This window comes from Squalius cephalus (assembly GCF_949319135.1).
Source record: "Squalius cephalus genome assembly, chromosome: 15".
Taxonomy (NCBI): Eukaryota; Metazoa; Chordata; class Actinopteri; order Cypriniformes; family Leuciscidae; genus Squalius; species Squalius cephalus.
Window position 1 is genome coordinate 23,405,656 of NC_137136.1, and position 27,867 is coordinate 23,433,522.

Below are 27,867 nucleotides of genomic sequence, written 5' to 3' on the forward strand. Positions count from 1 at the left end.
ACGACTAAGTAAGAGGGACAGTCAGAATGAGAGGATGCAGAGAGGAGAGGAAAGGATGCAGATTAGATACTGAAGTTTTTTCTGCCTGCTGGTGAGTGAGCGCGCGCGCGCGCGGACCAGAGCACGCGGAGAGAGAGAGAGCGCCCACGCCACACTTTCACGCGCTGTAAAGCGTTTTAATGTGACGCATCCTCAAACAGCAGCCGCTTTATCTGGCTTGTTGTGCTTTAATATTAATTTAAATTAAAACAGTGTTAGAAAAGAAATTGAAATGGAATAGACATGACGCTTAAATGGACTATGTGATGACATTTGTGCACGAGCCGGTGAGTGTCGTTTTCGTTCTTCAAACTTCAAATTTGACTTCCAGTGGCAGTTTCAGTGCTTTTCTTGTATTACTTAAGTAAACATAAATTTACCATATGAGCATTTAATAGTATAGTTGTGCATGCTGTGGTTCAGTACGACGTAGAATTAAACTCGATGTTTGGCTGTTAATTGGTAAATAAATCATAAACACGAAACTTCAAAACATTTCACAGCGAATTCACTCAAAATGTAGGTTAATTGCTCTATTAGTATACTTTTGTAGTCTTTGTAAGAACACAAACAAATATGAATATTAGGCTAATTCAAAACTCGTCGGTTGACCTGTGACCAGGTCAAGGTGAAGGGCATTTCAATCAGGCCTCATTCACAGCAACCTAGATCAGCTAAACAAGGCCTGATTACTCAATAATAACTTTCATTAATCATGAAGTCATTAAAAATATTGTAGAAAATAGTTGATATTTAGCTGTTTTTATTAATACACCACTAAAAACAACAATAGGTAGCCTATTGGAGATCAGCATGTATTCAAATATGAATAGGCTATGACAACCTGTAAATTAAACTTTCATGGCATTTCTCACTATTTCTTTGTAATCTATTACACATTAGAACTATATTGTAAAGTTTGTTCATTTCACAGTTATAAAAAAGGGTCCCCCAATGCTTATAGATTTAATAGTAGGCTAGCTATTTTTTTCTAAATTTTTATAGCCTACATACTTAAATATGTTCTGTATTTAACTACTTGAAGAATGTAGATTAAAATACAGATTTGTATGTGCTATAGTCTTTGTTAGATATCAGAATTAATCTGATAGTCTCATAGTCTAACAGGACATTTCGAAGTATTTGCTTTATTAATCCCATGGAGCAGTTAGGTAATTCTATAAATAACACAGTACCCAAATCAGGTCCTTTTATAATGGCTGCATGAACTTTTTAGTAAACCACACGGAGAGGCAATTGCACCCCAAATTTTGTTGTCATTTTAGTGCCACTGCAAAGAGGATTTTCGTTTAATTTCTCTTTCCTTCATCTGGCGCTGTTTACAGTATTATTAGTTTGAAGTTGAGATTAACCTCAAGGTCATTAGTTCTAAGAATCAGTGCTTTCTTTTTTGAGACAATGGGAGAGTGTAAAGGTTTATTTCTGTAGAAATGATGGTGACACATTCATTAGGAGAATCATTGGCTTGAGCATGATGTGAAAATGAACACTTAAAACTAAATGCTCTCTGACTAAAGGATTACCTTTTCATCTCCCATCCTCCTCCACGGGAGTGATATACTTTCTCCCATTTAATCTATTTCTCCCATTTAACTTTTGATGCATCACATGAGAGACTACAAACTACTTTTTTTTTTTGCAGAGGATGAGTAGGAGAAACGCTGATAAAAAGAAAAGGAGAAAAAACAATGAGATGAAAAGATTTATGCATTATTTCAGTACAAAGATTAATCTTCAAGAATGCGAGAGGCAGAGCTGTAGGAGGCACAGAGAAAATTGAGTCAGAGATGGTTGAGGTGATGAAGTTATGAACATTGGAAAAGAGATATTTCCATTAAAACATGCTCGAGGAGCTTTTGAGTGAATTGGTGAACGTGATTTCAACAAATACAAAATGTTCCTGGAACAACATTCCAATCAACCAATCAAGTCAAGTCAAGTCATCTTCATTTATATAGCACTTTTAACAATGTAGATTGTTTCAAAGCAGTTTTACAGAGATAAACGTATAATTTAAGGTAACAGAGAATGTTTTGGTTTTATAGCGGTTCTTTAATAAAGTTATTTTACAGCTAAAGTTAGTTTTGATTGATTTGCTTCCGTCGCAACGATCATTTGTTATTAAATTAGGGGCAGCTAAGACGACACCATTCTCTCTACACAGACTTTAAACGCGATCCTGTGAGAAACGCTGATGGCGTTCACATGCGCATTAAAGAATTGGTTCTATAGTTATGTGCGTTTAAATATATGTGTGCAGGTTTGTTATTCCCTACAAACCAAGCCTAAACAAAGTACTGGTGTTTCCTTATAGTTTTGATTCAGAATTTTATTTTATTTTATCAATTCGGGGTAGATACGCAAATTGAGTTTTCCCGACGACGCTTTATCTGTAGAGTGGTAAAGGGATCCTCCATAGGGAGAGACTAGTTGGCACTTCAGCACTGCGTTGTCATCGGGTCAAGGCGCAGGTCCTTCGTCAGATCTGGATACGGCCTGGATCCGGCAGGCTGCAGGAAAACCTCGGGATAAACAAAAACACTAAAATTAGTGTAGATGCCATTCTTCTCATGATGTAACAAGTACATCAGGATTTATGGGAAGTGTTCCCGGTTCCAGCTGACCTAATCTATGCAGCCTAACACTGAATTATAGGAGTCTATAATGTATTATGTGAATGCTATGTCAAAGAGATGTGTCTTTAATCTAGCTTTGAACTCACAGAGTGTGTCTGCTTCCCGGACAATGTTAGGAAGACTGTTCCAAAGTTTTGGTGCTAAATAGGAAAAGGATCTACCGCCAGCAGTTGATTTTGATATTCTAGGTATTATCAACTGGCCGGAATTTTGAGATCGCAATAGACGTGAAGGACTATAATGTGTTAAGAGCTCGCTCAAGTACTGCGGAGCTAAACCATTTAGTGCTTTGTAAGTCATCAGCAATATTTTAAAATTGATGCGATGTTTAATAGGGAGCCAATGCAGTTTTGACAGAACTGGGCTAATATGGTCATACTTCCTGGTTCTGGTAAGAACTCGAGCTGCTGCGTTTTGGACCAGCTGTAGTTTGTTTATTAAGCGTGCGGGCCAACCACCCAGTAGAGCATTACAATAATCTAGCCTTGAGGTCATGAACGCATGAACTAATTGTTCCGCATTTGTCAATGAGAGCATATGACGTAATTTAGATATATTTTTAAGATGGAAAAATGCGGTTTTACAGATACTAGACACGTGACTTTCAAATGAAAGATTGGTATCAAAGAGCACACCCAGGTTCCTAACCGACGACGAAGACTTAACAGAGCCATCAAGTGTTAGACAGTGTTCTAGGTTATTACGTGAGGAAGTTTTTTGTCCAATAATTAGAATCTCTGTTTTTTCAGAATTTAGTAGTAGGAAATTACGAGTCATCCAATTTTTTATATCAGCTATGCATTCTGTTAATTTTGTGAATTGGTAAGTTTCGTTAGGTTTTGAAGAAATATAGAGCTGAGTATCGTCAGCATAACAATGAAAGCTAATTCCATGTTTCCTAATGATATCTCCTAATGGTAGCATGTACAGAGTGAACAGCAGCGGTCCTAGTACTGAGCCTTGTGGTACACCTGACCATACTGAACTTGTGATCGATGAGACATCTCTTCATTTACTGCTACAAATTGATAACGGTCAGATAAGTATGATTTAAACCATGCTAGTGCAATTCCACTAATGCCAACATAGTTTTCTAGTCTATTTAAAAGAATGTTGTGGTCAATGGTGTCAAATGCAGCACTAAGATCGAGTAACACTAATAGAGAGATACAACCATGATTGGATGATAAGAGCAAATCATTTGTGACTCTAATGAGAGCAGTCTCAGTACTATGGTACGGTCTAAATCCTGACTGAAAATCCTCGCAGATATCATTTCTTACTAAAAAGGAATGATATAAAACCAATCAGATATAAAGGACAAGTTTACAGTTTATGTATAGTTTTGGCTTACAACCAGGGTTAGGTGCTTTCACATTAGTGTTATTCACCTGTCATTTCACTGTAATTTTTGGGATAAGTTATGGGTAGGGTTAGGTTTAGGGGTAGGGATAGGGTTAAGGCCCGTTCACACCAAGCACGATAACTATAAAGATAACGATAAAGATAACTATATATGCGTCCACACCAACGACCAATAACGGTCTTTTTATTCTAATCACGCGCGCCCGGATGATCCAGATCCATTTTAAATGCGCGAGACCTTTAAATTAGAGTGGATTCTGATTGGCTGTCAGTGTTTTATCGTTCGACAGCTGGAAAAAAACGATATCGTTCCTCATATCTTTATCGTTATAGTTGTGGTGTGAACTCTATTATTCTTTAATATGGAGAACGATTTTTAGAATTATATCTTTATCATTATCTTTATAGTTATCGTCCTTGGTGTGAACGGGCCTTTAGGACTAAATTTTCGGACTTTTCCTAGTTTGCGTGGTCTGTGGCTTGGCTTTTTCAGTGAAACCTTTTTCAGGATACCTTTTTTTTTGACAGTAGGTGGCGACAAGTGACTGTCTTTATGACATAGTCATTGAATCATTATTAATTCAGCTGTTTTGTGATTCATTCAGAAATAAAGCATCACTGCATGGAGATGCGGAACTGTTGATCCTGCTATTATTTTGTTTGGAATTTGGAACTATTTTCATAAATACAGTAGACGAAGTAACTCGCAATACTGGGTCTAACACATAAGTTACTCAACATTAACTTCTTGTTTATTTAACTTTTGTGAAAAAGTACATTTCAGTCATGCTGTAGGTCTGAATATCTGCAGCCTCTTTCCTACTAGGGCCAGGGAACTTCCTACTAGGGAACTCTTTAAAGTTTGGTGAATTCTGATGGACTGCCAATGATTTTATCATCACCTGGAAAATATCGTTCTGATTATTTTTTCCTTAGGCCGTGTGTCCACCAAAGCGTTTTTTCACGCGGCTGGTGTGTTTTTTCTATTGTTTTCAATGGGAGCGCCGCGTTTTTAAAACGCCATGAGCGTAACGAGGCGCTGAGCGTCTTTTTCACGCTGAAGCGCTGAGCGTTCGGCGTTTTTTACAGGTCGCCGAGAGTTGAAGAATGTTCAACTTTTGGTAAAACGCAGCGCTCATCACTGTCACTTTTTATCCAACCGTCCAATCACAGTGGAGGAGGGGCGGGACTAATACCACACCGACCAACCGCGTCTGCCACATTCTGCTTGTACAACGTACGTCAACAGATGACAACAACAAGCATAATAACGGAACAAAATCATTTAAAACAAGAGCCAGAGAAAATACATTACATTGTATTGACATTTTAATATAGAATCAACACAGAAACAAAGTATTTGTGAAATGTGATACTAGTAACACTTTCGCGGATATTCCGTATCATAACAAGCAAAGTGTCTCAACTGAAAAAAACGCAACGCTGGCAAAACGCTCTCAAGCGCCCACAGCTAGGCGTTTGCAGCAGAGCGCCTAGCATTTTCAGCTGGCTAAAAACGCTTTGGTGGACACACGGCCTTAGTGTTATCATATATTTGTGGTGTGGACTTGCCTATTCTCATATAATTAGAACGATTATTAAAAGTTAAGTCAAGATCACACAACACTTAAGATAAGTTTACATCAACTATAACAATAAAGTTTTAAGAACCATTCTAATTCTTAGAGAATACGGAAGTCCACACCACAGCTACAACGATAACAACACAGAGAAACGATTTAGTTGGAATCACTTTTAGAAAAAAAAAATTCCCAACTGATGAACGATAAAATCATTGACAATTGTGGTCGATTTTTTCATTTTTCGCACCTGACTTAAGTCTACCTGGGTCTTGCCTACAATTGACGTCCCCGAACGTCTACAGTCGACGTTAGTTTCCTGTATCTGGGTCTCGTCTACAATCGACATCCCCGTTCAATAATATTTATACTCCTCATCGACGTCGACCGAGTCCCCTAACCCTAACTTGCTGCGCAGCAATAACTAAACAGACTCCAGACAATGCCTTCGAATATGCTATAATCACGGCCGGAGGATCTCAGACAAATTTCAGAGAGAATCCCACCAGCAAAAGGAATACAACAGTTTTTATAGAATAGGAGCATGGTGAAAATGACATGATACATTACATAATTTCCCTACAATTTGATTGGTTCTTCATAGGCAAACCCTTCTGTTACTAGGTAGAAGCAAACTCTGTTTTCTTGATTACTTCATTGTTAATCACAAGGCTAATCACAAGTTTTCAAACCTAGACATCTGTCTAGTTTCATTTCCCCTATTTGTTATTTATACACTCACACACACAAAGTCAGGAGTGTTCGACCAAAGGGTTTGTAAACATTTAAGATTCAAGAGCATATGAATGTTGTTCCTGCAAGAAAAATTAATGTTATTTATGATTAATTAAAAATCCATCACACAGTCAATTAGAATCCACCCGACTTTAAAGATCTTGAGTATTTAAAGTGGTAGATGACAAACATGCAGTGCGTGCTTATGATAAACAGAATGTTATCATGCCAACGCATGTGGAGACATAGTTATTGCATTAGCTTTGATTAGTTTTCATCCCTGGTGTGAACAGGACTTATAGTTGCGAAGATAGTTGATTTTAAGCACTCTCAAATATCTGTTTTAGTGCAGGATGGGACTTTAAACATTGTTTGCAGCCATCTGTCCTAAATAATATGGACCTTATGATATGGATCTTCACAGACATGGGCAAATAAGGCTGTAAGACCGCAGGGTGTCCCATGTGTCATTGAATGATTCAGAACGGTACTCATGCCATTTGCGTGGCATTTAGCACAGGGTCTTTGTCAGTACAATGAAATGCCCTCACCAACTAAATATGCACAAGCTTGCTCTTATCATAATGAATGTGTGATAAACATACTGTACACACTGTTGGTTCTATGATAAGACTGTTGTCATGGGTTTGTTTCAAGTAGCTTTACCAGTACAAGTTCAGAAGCAGTTCCTCGCTGAATTTATAACCCTTAAAGGGTTAAAGAGGCTGTTGTGTCCTGTAGACATTGGTTAGGGTTGCAAAGACCGAGTACTCAGACAATGTAAGTTGTGTCAGTGCTACTGCAGCAACAGGCATTTTGAAATAAGTCTGCACTCCCACGCATATATCATGTAACACAACACTGTATAAGCTCCTGGGGTTGAAGTGTTGCAGCAACAGACCACAGTGTGGAAACCAGGGAGGCAGAGAAGTGAATGAGGAGGACCTTGATGGTATGTGCAGGAGAGAGTTTGGCTGGATGAGGCATTTGGAATGTCTTAATCTCAAAATATACAACCTGTTAATCATATGAGATTGCTGCAATAGCAAACCACAATCATCCGATCAATTCCCGCATTACATTTTGTCTTGTTTGAGAAACTCGTATATATGTAATAGGGAAGAAAAGACTATTACAACTTCTGTTTTATGCCAACTTTAAAGAAATATTCCAGATTCAATACAAGTTAAGCTCATTCAACAGCATTTACACTTTTGATTTTAATGTTGATTTCTACAAAAAAACATTTTTTTTACTATTTTTCTTTCAAAAATGCAGAAATTGAGATTGCATTGATGTACTTACAATGTAAGTTTAATTGGGCAGTAATTTGAAGGTTTTAAAAACACAATAGAGATCTTATAATTAAATAAATGCACAGAAATGTTTGTGTTGTGACTCGTGGCAACAAAGTTGTAAAATTATTAGTATTTTTTTCACATTTAAATCATATTAACACAAATTATGTACATTGTGTGTCTATACTATTGAAACTGTGAGTATTTTAATACGAATTGACCCCATCAAACATTTTTAATCAACATCATGGTCAACTTAACTGATCTGAACTGGTACTGACCCTGGAATATTCCTTTAAGATTTTAAAAATATCATTCCTCATTTATCAGTTTAAGAGGAAAAGTAGTCTTGCTCTCTTCACATACATTAGGTTCTAATGATTTGGTGATTGTACTGAAGCCTATTGTGGAGAGAATCAGTGAGTGGGGATGTTATCTGTAGTTAATACTTTCTCATTACTGCTCTCAGATTAACACGAGTTAGTTTCCAGCCAGGCTTCAGTAGGCTGACTGGATCACTATAATCTCATCGCATGCCTCTGGCATACCTAGACTTGAGAGAGATAGAAGAAGACAGCAAATCAGAGACTGAAAGTGAGCGAGAGAGCAGCACAGAGAAATTGAGAGTGAGCCAGAGAGGGAAATGGAGAGAGACACAGCCCGGCCATGTGAATGCATGGACTTTTTGTGGCCCCATTTTGTGGCATAGCGGGATCGATGACACTATGGATTGGTCATGCAGCATGTGGGCTGTTGTATTACTGCATGTGTTCTGCTGCAGGTGCTTAGCATGTATTTCCACCATATAGCAATACTATATGCAAGCAGTCACTGAGCTTGTTGCATCAGCATTATACATTTTAAACAATTAGATATTCGTGACGTGAGTAATGTTTTATTCACTAAATTTGCATTTCCTGCAAGTTTCAATGCAGGCTTTGGTCCTGTGTAAATTAAATCACAAGAATGAACATCGCTTGTGCACTATAAAAGCAGCTATAAATGGTTCATTATATGCAATGATGACAAGACCACTCACAGTTCAGTATGCAAATAGATGTAAGAAAGATATCTGGTTGTGATTCAGAATGCAAATATTATAATGTATTTGCTCTTGGTTAAATTTTGAATGCCGAACATCAGCAGTCAATAAGAGATTTTCAAATTTTGCTCTCAAATTAATTTTTTTAAAGGATGTTTTTTAAAATTTTCAACAAAACTTAAGTTTGAATGGAGTCTGTACAATACATTATGTGGTTCAGGCAGAAGTTTGACTAATTCTATAATACTCAAAAGCTTATTTATACTTATTATACTATACTTAATTTTTTATTTATGGTTAATTAAAAAAAAGAAAAAATAACTGTAACCAAATGATTTTCATGTCTTTCAGTTCCGTTAACATTTTTAATGTGCATTCTTCGTAGTTCGTGCTAGATACAATGCGTCTAGTAATGTCTGATTCCCGAACAAATTAATCTTATAAACTTGTTCTATTTAGTGAATCAAAAACTTACAGCCGTGACCAAATTACGCTGATTCCCTAAAGTTTTACTTTTATGAGCTAATTCTTTCTTGTGAATCAAAAACATGATCCAGGAACTGATATTGTGTCGTGTTGCCATGCTGTGAAGTCACTGAAAAGTAAACACTTTTTTACAAGAATTATATTAAAGGGATAGTTCAACCAAAAATGATAATTCTGTCATCAATTACTCACCCTCATGTCGTTCCAAACCCGTAAGACTTTCATTCATCTACGGAACACAAATGAAAATATTTTTAATGAAATCTGAGAGCTTTCTGTCACTTTATTGACAGCTAAACAACTACCACTTTGACGCTTTAAAAAGTTCCTAAAGAGATCGTAAACTAATGAATCGAACAGTTTAGTCCAAATTTGAGAGAAACTATCACTTTATCTGATGGACAGATTGAATTTAGTCCTTTATTCACATAACATTAATCAGCGAACATAAACAGAAGCTCAATCAAATCTGCTTGGCTCGCGAGAACAAACTTTTTGCGTAACACGAGAACGAACCTCATTGGTTCCTGCTGAAGCTCAAACGTGCTGTGTAACAAGAGAATGGACCTCATTGGTTCTTGCTGAAGCTCAAACGTGCTGTGTAACAAGAGAATGGACCTCATTGGTTCTTGCTGAAGCTCAAACGTGCTGCGTAACAAGAGAATGGACCTCATTGGTTCTTGCTGAAGCTCAAACGTGCTGTGTAACAAGAGAATGGACCTCATTGGTTCTTGCTGAAGCTCAAACGTGCTGTGTAACAAGAGAATGGACCTCATTGGTTCTTGCTGAAGCTCAAACGTGCTGTGTAACAAGAGAATGGACCTCATTGGTTCTTGCTGAAGCTCAAACGTGCTGCGTAACAAGAGAATGGACCTCATTGGTTCTTGCTGAAGCTCAAACGTGCTGCGTAACAAGAGAATGGACCTCATTGGTTCTTGCTGAAGCTCAAACAGGGCTGCCAACTTTTGAGTTTAGCTTGGAGTGAGATTTTTTTTGGGGGGGGGGTTCGGATGCAAACATTGCATCACAATAAGTGTAATTTTGATTGTCAAAACATTTGGTAACTAAATAGAATTTTATTAAGTTTAGTGACAACATGTTACAATGTTTACATTGTACAATGACTGGTAGGATACAGTTTTTATTATTGCTTGACAAAAAATTCAAGATTTCAATTCCATTCTTAAGATTTGATTCTGATTTTGATTCAGTAGTGACTAATTTGGATACATGTTTATTTTAAATTTTATTTAAAAAAATAATCTCACCTAATGCTGTAAACATAGAGGGCCCAGTCTGCTGGTATTATTAAAGGTTAAAAATAACAAATTAAATTAAATATAATGCAGTTTTTGTTATAATAACAATTATTTAATGACATAAGTAAAAATATAATAAATATGTAATATAGTGCTCAGCAAAATCTCCTCTCTAGCTATTTTTTCTATTCAGTTAACATGCTATAGTCATTAAATGGCTTTCATGAGGTAAATGTAACGTTATGTGACATAATTGTTCTCCTGCTGTTATATATTGACCTCTTTCAGTGGTTGAAAAACACTAATTGGTCGATATTATGTATACTTTCGGTAAGTTGTACTGCATCTTTAAATAAAAAAGTAACAGATGATCGGTTCACGTGCACTTGAACTGAGGCGCTCAGCAATCTGTCACGTCACATTTACAAGCGCCAAACGTATTTTTGTCTGAATTTATAAAATTGACGGAATCTAAGAGCTGATAATTAGTTTAATATTAAAAGTACCTCTTTGCTCCGCAATTTTTCTGTGCGTGAGAAAATGGATGTGTGGCGTGAGAGCGTGTGAAAAGTGTCAATTGCGTGAGTCTCACGCTCAATGCGTGAGAGTTGGCAGCCCTGGCTCAAACGTGCTGTGTAACAAGAGAATGGACCTCATTGGTTCTTGCTGAAGCTCAAACGTGCTGTGTAACAAGAGAATGGACCTCATTGGTTCTTGCTGAAGCTCAAACGTGCTGTGTAACAAGAGAATGGACCTCATTGGTTCTTGCTGAAGCTCAAACGTGCTGTGTAACAAGAGAATGGACCTCATTGGTTCTTGCTGAAGCTCAAACGTGCTGTGTAACAAGAGAATGGACCCAAAGCACCAGCTCTGAACCAGGAAAAGTGGTTCTTAAGTAGCACCAAAACATTGCTGGTCTAGAAGTAAGAACCGTTTTATTTACCTCACACACACACACACACACACACACACACACACACACTGAAGCACGAGTGACGCTCACGCTGTTTTCAGTCTCTGCTGCCTCACGATATGATGACATGATGAAATTCATCTCCAGAGCCGCTCTGAGAGTCACTTCATGAGCATTTTACCGTTTCATTTGAGAAAAACTATTGTCATATCCTACACACACAGAAACTCAAAGGTCTTCACGGCAACCCGTCAAAATAAAAGTTCGGTTTAACTTGAAGAAATTGACAGAAATAATTATATTAGGCTACTGTACAGTAGATTTAGCTACGTCTCCATGTATTAAAAATACAACTACTACTAATAATAATGTGTGCATATAGAAGGTTGCTTATTTTTCACTTGATTTTTTTATAAGCAATATTTACGTTTAAACAGCATGTAGCCTTCAATGCTTATATGTATTGTTTACTTATGATTACCATCATAAATAATAAAGTCACTGAATTGAATTTAATGTTGTTTTTTTTCTTCAAATAGTTAAATAAAATAGAAAAATAGTTCCAACAGATTTTGCTGTGGTACCGAAATTGGTACCGAGAACCGTAACATTTAATGGTATCGGTACCAACTACTGGAATTTTGGTATCGTGACATCCCTGCGTTACACACGAGAATAAACCTCATTGGTTCTTGCTGAAGCTCAAACGTGCTGCGTAACGCACAAGAATGAACCTCATTGGTTCGTGCAAAAGCTCAAATGTGCTGCGTAACATTACAACAACACCAGAGTGAGTAGGCTAAATGATGACTTCATTTTCATTTTAGGTTGTCTTGATTCTTAAACTATCCCTTTAATAAGAATCAAATCACAACCACAAACATAAAATTCCGTAGGATTCCAATTCCTAGAATTCATGGTTTAAGACAAAACCTTAACAGAATGTTTGTGGAATATCAATGCAGGTCAGCCATGTGCTTCTTGATCACATAAAATGGTCAATACTAGAAATAAAAGACAAGCATACTACTTGTCACTTTACTAACAAATGTTTCTCATCTGTAAAGTGTCTGTAGTATTTAACCAGCGTACAGTACATACACTGTAGAAAGTGGTCATTTGCAATTGTTGCCTTATTTTACTTGATTTAACACACAAATAAATAAATGTATTATTATATTTTATATATATATATATATATATATTTGACTTAAATAAAACCAGTTAATTTATGTCATCATTTTTAGGTTATCATTTTTTACAGCCTAGAATTTGAGCCTGTGTTGTCAGTCCTTGCTGAAGTAAAATTACTTTCACATACTGTACCATAGAAATGTGCATGACATCAGTCATGTGATGTAATAATAGCGTACATTTCTCGATAAGATTATCTCCATCAGATTTCTGAAAGGGAGGAAGAGATCGAAAGGTTATTCACTGTACAGAATGTTATTGAATTGATTTTCACATGGACCTTAATCTCCCCTCATAACACTTGAACATGGACATGTAATCAGGGACAGGGATAGAAAGACAAAGAGAGAGATAATACAGGATGGATAGAGTGACGAATGCAGTTTGAGTGCCAAGGGGTCAGAGAGAATAAACTACTGAAAATAATGATATTTATATGTAGAGTCCTGGAACATTTTTTATGTTCAGGAACTATAGTACAAATGTTTTAATTGTGCTCCTTTTCACAACCCTTTTTCTTTTATTAAAATATTCTGGGGTCAGATGGAACATAGCTATTAACCTTGTTATGCAGTCAAACGTTAATTGTTGTGTAACATTTGAGCTGATTTGCATAGATTTAGTTCCCTGTTAATTGCAGTCTGATCAGTGCACTCCACCCCAACATAAGCCTGGCACTGCTGCTCTGGCTCTCTGCCAGCAATTATTCTAGAGCGTCCGCATATCACGCTGACCTTGGCCCCGTATCTTGGTCCTTCTGAATGCTGCACGTGCTGGAGAGGATCAGGGGTGTTTGAGTAGCACTCAGTTTTCATTAGCAGCATGGGAGGTTTCACCAGACACCACCAACATGTTAAAGAGAGTGATACAGAGAGAGAAAGTGAGAGAGTCAGTGTTAGTACACGTGAAGTTCACTGAAATTGTTGACAACTCTTAAGAACTGTTTTCAACAATTTAAAATACTTTTTTCATTTACAATTATATGATCAGCTTAACAATCATGTTATTCAGCTATTTGAAAATGACCAAAATTGAAAATGACCTTTTGTACAAATAAGTTCACATGGTCAATGCTACAATTTACTTATTATTTGCTAATTCAAAACTGTTTCTTATTAATTTGAGACTTATATATATATAAAATATTTTCAGGTGTAATTCAGAATTTTTTAATCTTTTTAGTATTTTTACTAGGGCTGTTAAAGGAGTCATAACCTAGTCTTAATTTGGATACCTACTGCTGTATTATAGTCTTTCATGCCCTTCTAAAAAATAAAAGTGGAAAAATAAATAAAAACAGAGCTCCTAAAACCTTTATTTCTGAAGGCATTATTGTCTCGCGAGATCTGATGCGATGTTTTGGCTGTCGTGGACGTAGAGTCCATTCCCCGTGTTTACCTTGAAGCTAACGTTACATACAATAGCCGCATTAGTAGTTAGCTGCTGTTTGTTACACACAGTAGAGCAATAAAAACAGTCTTACCGTTTCAATTTCAGGCAAGTCCCGGATGGTTGGAATGGCACCTTTTTTCAAACGGAGCTTCGTGGCCAACTTCGCCTGATATTGGCCCAAATTTGTGAATGATTCCGGCGTAAAATGTTTAGCGCAGACACCGAACAATAAGCCAGTTGAAAGTGTTGCTGGGACAGCGTCATTAAAAATGAATTTTATCCACTGGTCCCTGATAGTTTGGTCCGTTTTTGGTATAGAAAACACATTCGCATGTTGTTTCTGGCAGTCAACCACAGAGCAACTCACGTGTGCACTCGGTTTCTCCATCTTTCGCGACTGAACTGAATTTGAGGGGGAGAGGGGAAGGGCGGGCTTCCTGCTGCGGTGTCCATATATGGTATATCCTGCCCCGTCTTGACGTCAAGACGGGGCTGAAATCAAAATCTCGTTTTTTAGTGCGCGTGCACGTGGGCTATTTTACAAACCCTGAGGTAAACAAACGCTTCACTTTTAAATATCGGCTTCCCGGCCAGTGTATAATCATTATGCAATCATAACATACATTGATTCTCGTGGAAAAGTTAAATTTGCAGGTTATGACTCCTTTAAACGATTAATCGCGATTAATCGCATCCAAAATCAAAGTTTGTTTTTACATAATACATGTGTGTGTATACGGTGTATAATTATTTTCTATATATAAATACGCACACATGCATGTATATATTTAAGAAATATTTGCATGTATATACTGTGTATATATATTTATATTATATATAATTTATATTATATATAAATATTTTATATATAAATAACACATTTTCTTAAATATATATATGCATGTGTGTGTATTTATATATAGAAAATAATTATACTCCGTACACAGACATAAATTATGTAAACACAAACTTTTATTTTGGATGCGATTAATCGTTTGACAGCCCTAATTTTTACTAAAAATACTATTGCAGTTCATTTAAAAACCAACTAATATGAGATAGGGGGCTGCACGATATTGGAAAAAAACTAACATTGCAATATTTAGTTTTTAATGTTGGTGGAGTTGGAGAGGTGGAGGGATGCCAAAACAGCTGATGCCAGAGCGAGGTGAACGGCTGCTTATATGCTCCGGCAGTTAATTGAAAGATTAGATGGGTTCACTCCTCCCGAAATTACATTGTGAGCTTCACTAAATGTAAAACCATGACAGCTACTTGCTAAAAGGAATAGAAAAGTTAACAATCTTCAAAACCATGAGAGTGTAACTAACTGCTGTGGATGATGTTATTAGCTGAGAGAAAATGAATGCTGTCAATCAACAGAATGGCTCTCCGCCAAGGTGCATTTTCAGCAGTGTTGGTTTATGTGTTAATCTATAGGTTTAGTGTTCTAATGAGATCTGAAACAGAATATTCACACACGCACACTCACACAGCCCTGGGTTACAGTAAAATGTGAAGTGGTTAAAGAGGTCAAGGGTTGGTGATTAAAGGGTAACTAAACCCTAAACCTTTAAATAAGGCACAAACACTCACTAGATCCGAGTGAACAACACACATGACATGGAAAGCAATGTGGCTACACTGTGAGCAAATATTTTTGTGAAAAAACTTGTGAGAGAAGTATTTAACTGCAGCTTTCAGTGTTATATTTAAAGCCATTTAAAAACAAAACAAAAATAAAGCTCAAAAGTGTAGAGATTTGGAGAGTTTCATGCCTTTTCAAAAGGGAAAATATGTAAGCTTTGTGATTTAGGTGAAGTGTGTAATTTAGTTATGACATTTTAGGGCTTGTCTGCATGAGGTAATCGGAGCTGCTAACACACACAATCTGTTGAAGCTCCGCCCTCTGTGCCGGGGACACAAAAGGGACACACACAAAAACAACGCTTTTTTTTTTACCCTCAAAAAGGGACAATTTAATATGCTGTAAAAAATATCTGTGGGGTATTTTGAGCTAAAATTTCACATACACACTCTAGGGACAAAAGAGACTTATTTTACATGTTGTAAAAAGGGGCATTATACCACCCCTTTAAGTGCTACATGGGAGCAATTTACCTTCATTTTGCTTATTTTTATATAACCTCTTCAAACAGAAGCAAGTCTGCTATTTACATTAAAAGTCTTTATTGGGAACTAAAATGGGGAAAAAAATTGGGAATTAAAATAAACATGATTTGATCATTTAAAATTACTCCGGCTTTGTTTGCATGTATTTTATTTATTTATTTTAATTTGAGGGACAGTGGATTTTTTAAGTAAGACACTAATCTTTTTCTTTATATTTTATCTTTTTCAGCAGACTTCTGTTGACTTAATGGGCAAAGAAAGAAGGCAGAGGATGATCTATGTACTTCGTTAACTGCCAGCATTGGTAATATTCCATTTGTTTATATATGAATCTATAAATTAAATCTGTAAGTGGAATTGTGACATTTTCTTAGAGCTGAATAATCAGACATAATCAGCATATATTGAGCATGTTTTCATGTCACATAGAAACATTTTTGTAAATTTTTTTTATCTTGTTATCTTGCCTTCATATTAACGTTCATATCATGTTTTTTCTCTAGGAGTTCTAGATTGTGATCACCTCAACGCAAAAATCAGCAGACTCAAACAATAAGGAACGTGACAGGCCTGCCTATATATTCTACCACAAATGTCAGTGTGAAGGCAGCAGATATTTGAAGATTAATCTTTTTGTTACCTCACACTTTAGAAATGTTCGTTTTCCACACTCCAATTCTCTTTTGAGTGTTTTTTTTTTCTCATTTCATCCTTTGATATGTTCCTGTGCAAGTGGACTTTTCATGACTAGAAATCTTTTTTAAAGATTTTCTTTTCTATTATGTTCATTAAGCCTCGAACTACAGGTTTCTCAGAGGAGTTATATGAAAAGGTAACATCATTTATCAGGTCTGAACTTTTGGTTTCTCAATTATCGTTATTTTGAAATCCATGAAGGTAATTATTTGTGCTTTAGCTTACGCTTGCCTGGCCTATTGTTCACTTTTAGGGACATTTCAACAATTGCGTGTGTTTTTTGACGACCAAACTGGACTTGGACTCTGAGGAAGATCTCAAAGCATCGTCTAGCATTTTTAAGCTTTTGGAGAGGTCAAGTACATCAACAGGTCATAATTCATCTCACTCTAAACTTCCTATTGTAATGTGTGGACTTTCTTTATCAGATATTGTCCAGTAATTCAGGTACAGAACTTCAAGTTTTGTCTAGAGCAAAATGACCCTTTCTTTTGGAGAACTGGACTCTTGCCTTGAGACTGGATGAAACCAGACTTGAGGTGGATACGTGACTGACAGAATGCCACTTGTGACTGTTTGAATTATTTCAATGTCTAATTTGACTGGGAAATGGACTTGCTCTGTGTTACAGAGTTATATTTGCTCAATATCGAAGACAACTGGTCACAACTGTGGAGTTATAGCAAATGCTGACCAGTTTTCATATTAATTGCATGTCTCTCTTGTGTCTTTAAACATCCGTCCATTTAAATAAGGAAATGTGAAGAGGTTCTAGAGGGAAAAATCGGTCTGTATATGCATGCTGTTATATTCATTTAGTTTATTGTTTATTACTCTTATATTTTCTATACTATTTGAATGCATGTCAAACATTTGTTCTTTTCAACTTCCCCTATATGTTCTAAAGCTTGAGACTTGTTTATGTTTTTCTCTTCATGTTATATAAGTTCCTTTCTTTCCTTCTGCATCTTTCTGCTCTGCTTGAGCTTCGCCTTGTTTGTTTGTGCCTTTTAGCTGCTCACTTTCTTATGTAGTTGCTATACATTGCGCATAGGCCTAAAGCAGCACCGTTTTCCCTGTCTGGTCTCTGCCCACCAACTGACCTTGTCAAAACTATTTCTAAAGCTGAGAAACTGCATTGAAACTGACTTTTTTCTTTATTCACTGCATCTAACAACTTTGGAAATTTGCGTTCTGTAAAATCCAGGAATACTGGTTTATTGATACCTGACAGCTTCCTATGGTGGACAGATTGCTCAAGTAGAGACTACGCGAATCTTCAAAAGAGGGACTCTGATGATGTCAGAGATGATCTCTAATGCGATTGTGTTCCGTCTCTGGGCAACGATTGGCTGCCGGGATCTGAATGACAATAAGGACTATTTCAGGCCATAAGCCTCGCTGTGGAATACAATCAACGACTCATATTTTGGATATATCTATATCACCGCAATTATTCTCACGGAAACATCCCAGTTTTTTAATCCACTTTGACCCTGGATTTATCTGGCAAACTCTTGAACGCTTCTTTTTTCCCAGACATTTTTATTCTGTGTGCTGTCGCTAGTAATGGGGGCTGCTCGGGTGAAGCGGCGCTTCAGTGCAGTTGTGGATACACCTCTGGATGAGGAGGAAGTCATGAGACTGGCGCAAAGTGACGATGTCACTTCCTCCCATTCGGGCGTGCTTCCTTCTCCCAACTGCAATGGCAAAGTGCTCAACCTTCATCACAGCAATGGAGGAAGGAGTGAAGAGAGGGATGAGGATGATGATGTGGAGGATGATGATGATGACGAAGAAGGGGGAGGGAGGAGGGGGGGAGAAGGAGGAGGGCGTGGCTCGGCACTCAAGGGGGAGTCTGGGGCAGAAGGGAGGTGGGAGATGAGCAAAAGAGCATCCTCGCCTTCCCTCTCTCCCTCACCGCCCCGCGATCGCCGTGGCCAGTCCCGCCGGCCCCGGCGGCGCTTTGTAGGCAAGGACGGGCGCTGCAACGTCACCTTCGTCAACATGAGCGAGAGGGGCCAGCGCTACCTCACCGACCTCTTCACCACCTGCGTGGACATCCGCTGGCGCTGGATGCTCGTGGTGTTCACCCTCTCCTTCTTGCTCTCCTGGCTTCTCTTTGGTTTCGCTTTCTGGCTCATCGCCGCGGCTCACGGGGATCTGGCTTCCCTGGCATCATCTTCCTCTTCTCCTTCGTCTGTTTCCTCCTCTTTTGCTCCTCTGCAACCTACCGGGGTTTCCGGCCCGGTGCAGACAGTGGCGGAGACAGAGGAACGCTGCTTTCAGCAGGTGAACAGCTTCATGGCAGCGTTCCTCTTCTCTCTAGAGACGCAGACATCGATAGGCTACGGCTTCCGGAGCGTTACCGAGGCCTGCCCCCTGGCGGTGTTTGCTGTCGTGTTGCAGTGCATTGTGGGCTGCATCATCGACGCTTTCATCATTGGGGCGGTAATGGCTAAGATCGCCAAGCCCAAGAAGCGCAATGAGACACTGGTGTTCTCGGATGTGGCTGTGGTGGCCATGAGGGACGGGAAACTCTGCATTATGTGGCGAGTTGGAAACATGCGCAAGAGCCACCTGGTGGAGGCCCATGTACGAGCACAGATACTGAAGGTCAGTGAGACGTTGTGCATTTGAGTGTGTGTGTGTGTGTTTGTGTGTCTTGGCTGAAATGTTTTTTTTTAAGAAATTTGGTAACACTTTATTTTGATGGTTCTTTTTAGACATTGTTGACTATAAGTAACGTTGCACCTACATGTCAACTAACAAGCGTTAGAGTATTAGTAGAGTATTAGTAGACTGACAGCCTAATATCTGACTGCTAACACTTTATTGTGATGGTCCTCCAACAGATATTCTACTGACAATAAGTAACTTTGCATGTACATGTCAACTTACTCTGCTAACTCTAACCCCTTATTCTACTACCCCTACTCCTAAAAGTCTACTAATACTCAACTTATACACTTATGAGAGTTAGTAACCACAATTTTTTGTCCTGTCTATTAATATATATATAAAAAATAGAATAAATTCACACAGAATGGCGGAGGCAGAAAGTGGATGATGGGTGGGCCAGAATAATGCGCAGCACTCCATGTTTTTCAACCGGCGTAATTTGGAAGAAAAAAAATGTACGGACTGGTCCCTGCGCGGCACTATAAACGCCCATGACTTAAAGGTGAAGTGTGTAAGATAAAAATGAAATAGGTCATGACTCATTAACATGTCAAAGCGAACAGTGCACTGCATTGCAACGTGCTACAATGAATACTTCAATACAACATCATTATGCACTCGTTCAGAAAGACAAATGTTCCAGTTTATAAAGTTTAATTTGATGTGTCCAGTGTGAACAGCCTCAAATAGTTGTGGTGCATCATGTAAAAAAAAAATGCTCCCAGTGCAGAGAAGTTGGATGGATTTATTATAAGCGAGATGCTCGCGTTCACTGTAGACACATGCAAACAAATGATCCATTAGTAATCAGATTGGCGGATCAATCGCACTGAAAAGCCTTCATGTAAAAACCTTAAATGACCCGAATGGGCCCAATCCGAATGAAATTTAGATCGGATTAAAAAGGGTGGTTTATTCCTTTTCTAATCCGATCGAGAGGACATGTAAACACTTGATCGGATTGAAAACCAAAACTGGAAAAGACTGCGCATGTGCAATGACGTAGAAATGGTGTATTGACGCTCGGAATGAGCTGCAGTTGTTGTTAAATAAAGTGTCATAAATGACTGGTGTTATTCTAAAATTCACCTACAACGTCACATCATTCCTCACTTCATACTCTCATCCACAGATACTTTATTTTGGGCACGGGAAGGGGCGTTTTTGCTGTTTAATCTAAGCAGCACAGCATAACAGCTCATGTGCTCGTTGGACCAGTAGTGCACAACACTACGAAATTTAAAAAGCAAATATAAGTTCTCAACACAACGGAAATAAGCCACAACACAACGAAATAAAGCCACAACACAACGAAACGTGCACATCAACCCGATCACTTTATTTTTGGTTCATGTAAAAACTACGTTCGGAACTTCGGATTGATCAATTCATTCCGATTGAAACAAAATGTGTGTATGTAAACATAGCCAGTGTTGCCTAGTCTCAGCCTCAGACTTCACGGCCATGGACCATTGGTTGAATGTCTGATGCTTATGGCACACTTTACTTGTATTGGTGCGTCTACATTACAGTGACTTTTCTGTGATGAGAATGTTGATTTCTGAATTAAAATTTATTATGATATTTTTGGGGTGGCAAAATGTTTAATGAAAGAAAATTAATTAAATTCTTGAAAAGAAAATGTTAAGTAATTACCCTCATCTTTTATTATTTCTTAGAAACACAATTGCTTCACTGCTTATTTAGATTTTAAAATTTTGTCCATCAAATCAAAGTCATGTGGTGTGACCAAGACCAAGTCCAACTGTGAAGTTACACTAACATGCAAAAGTGTTGGGTTGGTAATTATTTATTTTTTGAAAGAAATTAATCCTGTTATTAAGCATAACATTCACCAAAAGTGTCATTAAAGGTGTTTATAATATTACAAAAGAATGGAAAATTACAAATTTCTATTTCACATAAATTCTGTTCTTTTGAACTTTATATTTTGAATATTTTTTTATTAGTTTACACAGAAATATTACCATTTTTATCATATGTTGACCTAATAAATGCAGCTTTGTTGAAAATAAGTGACAAAAACATTATAGAATCTTACCAACCCCAAACTTTTAAAGGGTAGTGTATTTGAGAAATGAATACCATGCAAAGGTAGAATACATGACGAGATGAGAGATAGCGAAAGAAAGAGAAAATGAACGAGAGAGATTGACATCTGGACAGTTGGTGTGGTTAATGAGAGCTTGTTTTCTTCAACCTCATACCGGAGGTTTATAAGATTTGTAGAGGAGATTAACTCCTTACTAGAGCAAACCATTGTCTCACTTATATGGTGTGTGTGTGTGTGTGTGTGTGTGTGTGTGTGTGTGTGTGAGACTTCATTTAACGGCTGGATTTAATGTATTTGTGTCAGTATGTTTTGTTTTACAGTGAATGAAATCTTGATGTCTTAAGTAGATCCGAATGTGTGTCATTGTGCAGATGTGTGTATTATGTCTGCTAGTATGGTGTTTATGTTTGTCTTTTATCGTGTCATTGTCTACATGGATGTTTCTAACAGGTTCTGATGTGTTGAGGTTAGATGGTGAGATATTCGAACATGAAGATAAGAAAAGATCCAAAGAAAAAAAAACACTCTAATAGTTCCTATGTTATTGCATAATGAGTAAAAATACTGGAATAAAATGACCGGAGTCAATATGCACATATACAATCATAAAGACATTGTTATTTTTTGTGATTTACAGATATGGAAAAAATGGAATGTAATTACTTCCTTTATCTGCTTAAATAATCTTAAACTGTGTCCTGATCAGATAATATGTGCACAGTTTTTATTAATTTCACTGAAAATATTGTGTGATGGAACACAATTTTAGCTGGTTGATAACCAATATGTAGAGTTATGTGCAGCTGCGTTTTGGACCAATGAGATTTTACCATTGACAGGGCCTCCGTGGGTGACAAAATAGAAACCGAACAACCAACAAAATGTATCGCACATTATAACGCTAAAATAAATGATAGATTTCCATAAAAGACAGATTTTATCGCTTTTTATAGCTCCGTGTCTGAATATGACGCAATTTTGCTATCATAGTCAACAAGGTGGACGAAATTACTGGTGAAAATGTTTTTATTTTTTATTATTGTCAACAATAATAAAGACGAGAGAAAAAGACACACCCTAGCGATTATCAAGCCATTTTAACATTGTAGACTAAGATAAAAAAGTAACACTGTAGGGTATTAACAATGCTTCAACAATGTTAATGTTGAGGGAAAATGTTGAGTTTATGCAAATGATCCAACCTTAATTTTTTTTTTTTTTATTGAATTATACAGGCTATATATTTTCAAGGGCTCAAATTAGCATATTTTATGTTGATAAATCTTCAATATGTTTAAATACATATTTATAATGTTTAAAATGGTAGAACGTTTGCATTTTTTTGCATATTATCGTCAGCTAAAACATCTTTATTGACAAAAAAAAAATGCCATTTCAGTCAGAATAAAATGGATTACTGTTAATAAATATGAAATGCCTAAATATTGACTAAATAAACTAAATTGCCTATACAGGACATTTCTGTCAAACAATAAAAATGACTAAAACACCAAACTGTGTGAAAATGAACAATGCCTTTGACCTTTTCTGCAGCCACGGGTGACCCCTGAGGGTGAGTTCCTGCCATTGGACAATGCAGACCTCAATGTCGGCTTTGACAATGGAACAGATCGCATCTTTTTGGTGTCACCTGTGACCATCGTTCACCAGATTGATGAGGAGAGCCCTTTCTTTGAGTTGGACAAACGTACACTAGAGGGGGACAAAGAGCTGGAAGTGGTGGTGATTCTGGAGGGCATGGTGGAGGCCACTGCCATGACAACCCAATGCCGGTCTTCTTACCTGGCCTCTGAGATCGTCTGGGGTCACCGCTTTGAACCTGTGCTCTTTGAAAGGAAGAACTGCTACCAGGTGAGAGATAAACAGAGAATAAAGACTGGAGGGTGGAAAGTGATTGAGTGAAAATGCAGTGGTTGTAAATGTAGAAGTACCAGATAGGACTCATTACAGTGTTTGTCTATCTATCTATCTATCTATCTATCTATCTATCTATCTATCTGTCTGTCTGTCTGTCTGTCTGTCTGTCTGTCTGTCTGTCTGGTCTGTCTTTCTGTCTTTCTGTCTGTCTGTCTTGTCTGGTCTGTCTGTCTGTCTGTCTGTCTGTCTGTCTATCTATCTATCTATCTATCTATCTATCTATCTATCTATCTATCTATCTATCTATCTATCTATCTATCTATCTATCTATCTATCTATCTATCTATCTATCTATCTATCTATCTATCTGTCTGTCTGTCTATGGCCTGTAAAGCCTTCAAATATCAAGATGTTTTAAAGGCATTGTCACATTAACATTTAAAGACTGTTTTGTCCAATTCTGCAATTCTTTAAACTGAAATGGAATGAAAATTGCATTGGGATGAAAATATATTCAATTCTCAATCTGACATTCTAAATAAATAATAGCTAATAGCTATATTTCCATCCATCTATTTTTATGCCCATTTTCATCATTCGCATAAAAAAAAAAACCCGCCTGGATGGAAACGGCAAAATGCGCATAGATTCAAAAATGCGCATAGAAAGATTATGCGCTCAACTGAGTCGGTAAGAAAACATACGCATAAACTATGATGGAAACACATTTACCGAATAAATTCCTCGATGCGCAACAAAAAAGACATGACTTTGCAAGGATTTTGTTCTCTTCGTCTCACTGGATGGGCGGTGCTTTATTTGCAAATGTTTATGCAAAATTCGCAACTTTGGATGGAAACATAGCTATTGATACCAGAACCTTATAGCCACATTTATGCTCAAAGATGTTGTTGCTTATGTATGTATTGATTCTCCTGCACACACACACACAAAAGCATCTCTCTTTTATGTAGAACAAAAACTTAAAACTAGTCTTAACTAAAACAATAATCTACTCATAAGAAAAAACAATCCAAGGCACTCGAGTAATTCGTTTTTAGAAAAATATAAAAAGCCTTTATTCTTTCATGGCTTAGATTTTAAAAACAGGTGACTAGGAACCATCTCTACACCCAAAGAGCACCGAAATACTGAAGTTACACTTTTTGCATTCCTTGCATTTATAAAACAATAATCTGTACTGGTTTTTCATTTGAAATGCACATGTAGTTATGCTTTGTACTTGTCATGCGTCCTCCCCGCCTCTAGGTGGACTACTCGTACTTCAACAGGACTTATGAGGTCACGGACACGCCAACCTGCAGCGCTAAAGAGTTAGCAGACAAAAAGTACATCCAGGGCTCCCGTTCCTCCTTTTGTTACGAGAACGAAGTGGCTCTGCAGCTCTCCTCCTCTGTCCATTCCTGTCCTGACCATTTCTCTCCATCCCCCTGTTCTTCCCCCTCTCCCTCACCTTCTTTCGTTCTGCCCGCACCACCACCTCGACAAGACTCCTGCAGCGAGCACCCACACATACACTGAGCCATGTGGCTGGAATAAAAGGGCACCGGGGAAAGCAGCGGTCAAAAGAAGAAAAGGAGGTAGAGAAAGAAAGGAAAAGGGTCAGGATGGAGGGAGGAGTTGGAACTGGGGGTAGGGAGAGAGAGAGAGAGAACCAGCAAATGGACAAAGGCCTGGAAAGACAGACTTGGACAGGGGACTAAGGCAAAGAGGACCATAAAGGGACAATGTAGGACTGATTAATGACAAAAGGTCATGCTTACGATGGGGTGAGAAAAGACAGAATGCACAAAAGATGGAGAATAGAAAAGGGAAAAGGGCCTCTTACCGCCTGGGAGAAGAGAACCAAAGAGCAACATAGTGAGACAGTGGGGCAAATTCACTAAACGGCTGCATCAGTGCAGTGTTTCAGCTCATAACTCCCCGTAATCCTGTTTAGACTTTTCAAGGCAAAACACTCAGCGGCCATCTTGGAAGCACAGCTGTTTTTAGTCATTCAAATACAACTCCTAGTAGGAAACACAGAAATCTCAAAAGCTGCTTACCAAACTCGCATTTCTTTTACATTTTTCAAATCAGCAATACAATCTGACATTAATGGTAAGCTAAATTTTTTATATTTTAGGTTTGTTCAGACAAAAGAGGGCCGCAGGGATGACGTATTTTTGTAGGCCAACCCGGAAGTTAGCATCACTCTGGTTCCCTTGACAAAAAGCCAATAGGATTTTTCCATTGACTTTTGGAGAACTGCAGAATGTAAGATCCGTGACCAACAGAAGTTTGTGATTCTTCCACATTTTCTCATCATGACAATCTTCACAAAATGAACTTTTATGAATTTTAAAGCCTAAATACAATTGCCAGAAGTAAAAAGCTAAGCGTAGGCTATAAACGAACACTGCGGACGCATGACTTTAGTGCCACCACCATTACGTTTCCGACCACTCTTTCATTCTTTATTTACAAGATGTAAAGTTTGATTTAGAATAGTTTGCACAGGATTAAACACAAGTTTTCATGTTCGCTGTAATGACGTTTAATGTCCCAGACAACATCTGTAGTCCCATTTAGCCACTTGTTATCAGCTACATTTTTCAAGACGTTAAAGTTTAAAAAACCACAAGTGGGGTATAATTGATGTATTTTATGTCAGAATAAAATGTGAAAATATCTTGTGCTTGTGTTCACCACAGACCTTATTACAGTCATTCAAATATGAACCCATTCAAAAAAAACCTATTGGCTTCAGGACAATTAATCCAGAAGTTAAAGAAATACTAACTTGTTACTTGTACGAAACTGTACGGATACACTGTGTAAAGTACCACGGCATTTTATTGCTGTTTCTGTTAGCAGATGCTGTGATGCTGTCAACAAACAGCAAGAGAAAGACCAAGTGATGACTTTGCAGTTTGGCTTTTTTTATTTGGAAGACGGACTTGCTTTACTAGAGACAATTTCGTTATTCATTCTTGCACTGTACATTTTTTTTTTTTACATGAATAAGTTGTGACAACATATGTTTTTACATTGCTTTAACTCATCAATAAATTAAGCAATTTTCAACTTTTTTTGTATAAGTAAGATTCAACACATTTTTTAAAAGTCAGTTTCATGTAATTTACAGGGTTCCCACGGGTCCTTGAAATCCTTGGAAGTTTGTGAATCTGAAAAAACAAAGCCCTGGAAAGTTTTTGAAAATGAACATAGATACAGGTCCTGGAAATTTTTCGAAAAAAATCCATATTAATCCATCTGGTTCGCTAATGTTTTATTTCGCCAACACTTCGTGGCCTATGCATACTAGCTTGCTTGATTTACTTTAGTTACGCGCATTTACGCGTTACGTTACGTGTTTACCGCGTGAGGTACTTTGTTGTACGTTGCCATGACACTCACGCGCGCTCGAAACTACTACGATGGTTCCTCAACGGTTCACAGACACACCGTGAAACATTGCAAAAATAGGCACATTTCAAGATATTTAGCTCACCAAAGAAGATTACAGGGTTGCCACCCGTCCCGTAAAATACGGACTAATCCCGACTTTAAAGGTAAAATGATGTATTTTACATAGACCCACACGTTCAAATGCGGGTGATTGCATGTTATCGTCTTTGTTTCCATAGCGACGGAGTCTAGAGAACATGCGCAACAATCTTACAAGGTAACACGATGTAACCTTCCTTTCACTTGAAATGTGTCCCCACATTAAGTCCTTGAATTTGAGGATATTGGACCTGGAAAGTCCTTGAAAGGTTCTTGAATTTGAAGTTAACCAAAGTGTGGGAACCCTGAATTTAAGTTGAAATGACTTATATTTAAGTTGATTGTACTTAAAATTTTAAGGCAGCAACTTTTTTTGTGAATCCCCTCCAAATAGAATGAGCTTTGTAGAGAAGGAACTTTCAGATGGAGTCAGGCAGGAGGAAGCTAAAGTGTGAGTCAGTGCAGCCAGGGGGAATGTATTCAGGTCAATCAAATTGAAATGAGGTCAAAGACTTAATGACCGAAAACAGATCGACCTGGGGGTGAAATTAAAGCGTGAGGGGGAATATAGAGGGATTGATAGAGAAGGTCATTTGGACATGAGGAGAGCTGCAACACCGACCCAGTGTGCTGATTGAACCTGGCGATCTTTTGGAATCCACACGAAGCTGCAGTGGCTCCAGCACGGACCTGATAGAGACACAACAGTGGCGCCCAGTGGCTGCAACCTGGATGAGCCATTTCACAATTCACAAATAGGAAGGAAATACCTATAATACATAACCTCTTATGACAATATCATACACAAATAGGAATCAAAAATCAAATAACTTGTTGCGAGAACTATTGTGTTTTGTACTGAAGGTCAGAATGCCTGCTAGAGCCACTGCAAAAAAAGAAAAGAAAAAGAAACTACTGAAAATATGCAGCATTT

General features: G+C 37.7%; 1 protein-coding gene across 1 annotated transcript; it reads left to right on the forward strand.

The window, feature by feature from the left end:
* The first annotated feature begins 103 nt into the window (after nt 1-103).
* kcnj14 (potassium inwardly rectifying channel subfamily J member 14) lies at nt 104-27,823 on the forward strand. The gene is made up of 5 exons (XM_079894648.1): nt 104-326; nt 16,323-16,397; nt 16,597-19,405; nt 23,100-23,417; nt 24,693-27,823. The coding sequence occupies exons 3-5, from the start codon at nt 18,359-18,361 to the stop codon at nt 24,963-24,965; spliced, it is 1,638 nt and encodes a 545-aa protein (XP_079750774.1). The 5' UTR covers nt 104-326; nt 16,323-16,397; nt 16,597-18,358; the 3' UTR covers nt 24,966-27,823.
* Nucleotides 27,824-27,867: the final 44 nt, after the last annotated feature.

What these genes read in the sequence shown, in the direction of transcription:
- kcnj14 (XM_079894648.1), top strand. Translation starts at nt 18,359, where the DNA reads ATGGGGGCTGCTCGGGTGAAGCGGCGCTTCAGTGCAGTTGTGGATACA. An exon ending in TACGAGCACAGATACTGAAG is followed by an intron (nt 19,406 to 23,099) that starts GTCAGTGAGACG and finishes CCTTTTCTGCAG; the next exon opens with CCACGGGTGACCCCTGAGGG. An exon ending in AAAGGAAGAACTGCTACCAG is followed by an intron (nt 23,418 to 24,692) that starts GTGAGAGATAAA and finishes CCCCGCCTCTAG; the next exon opens with GTGGACTACTCGTACTTCAA.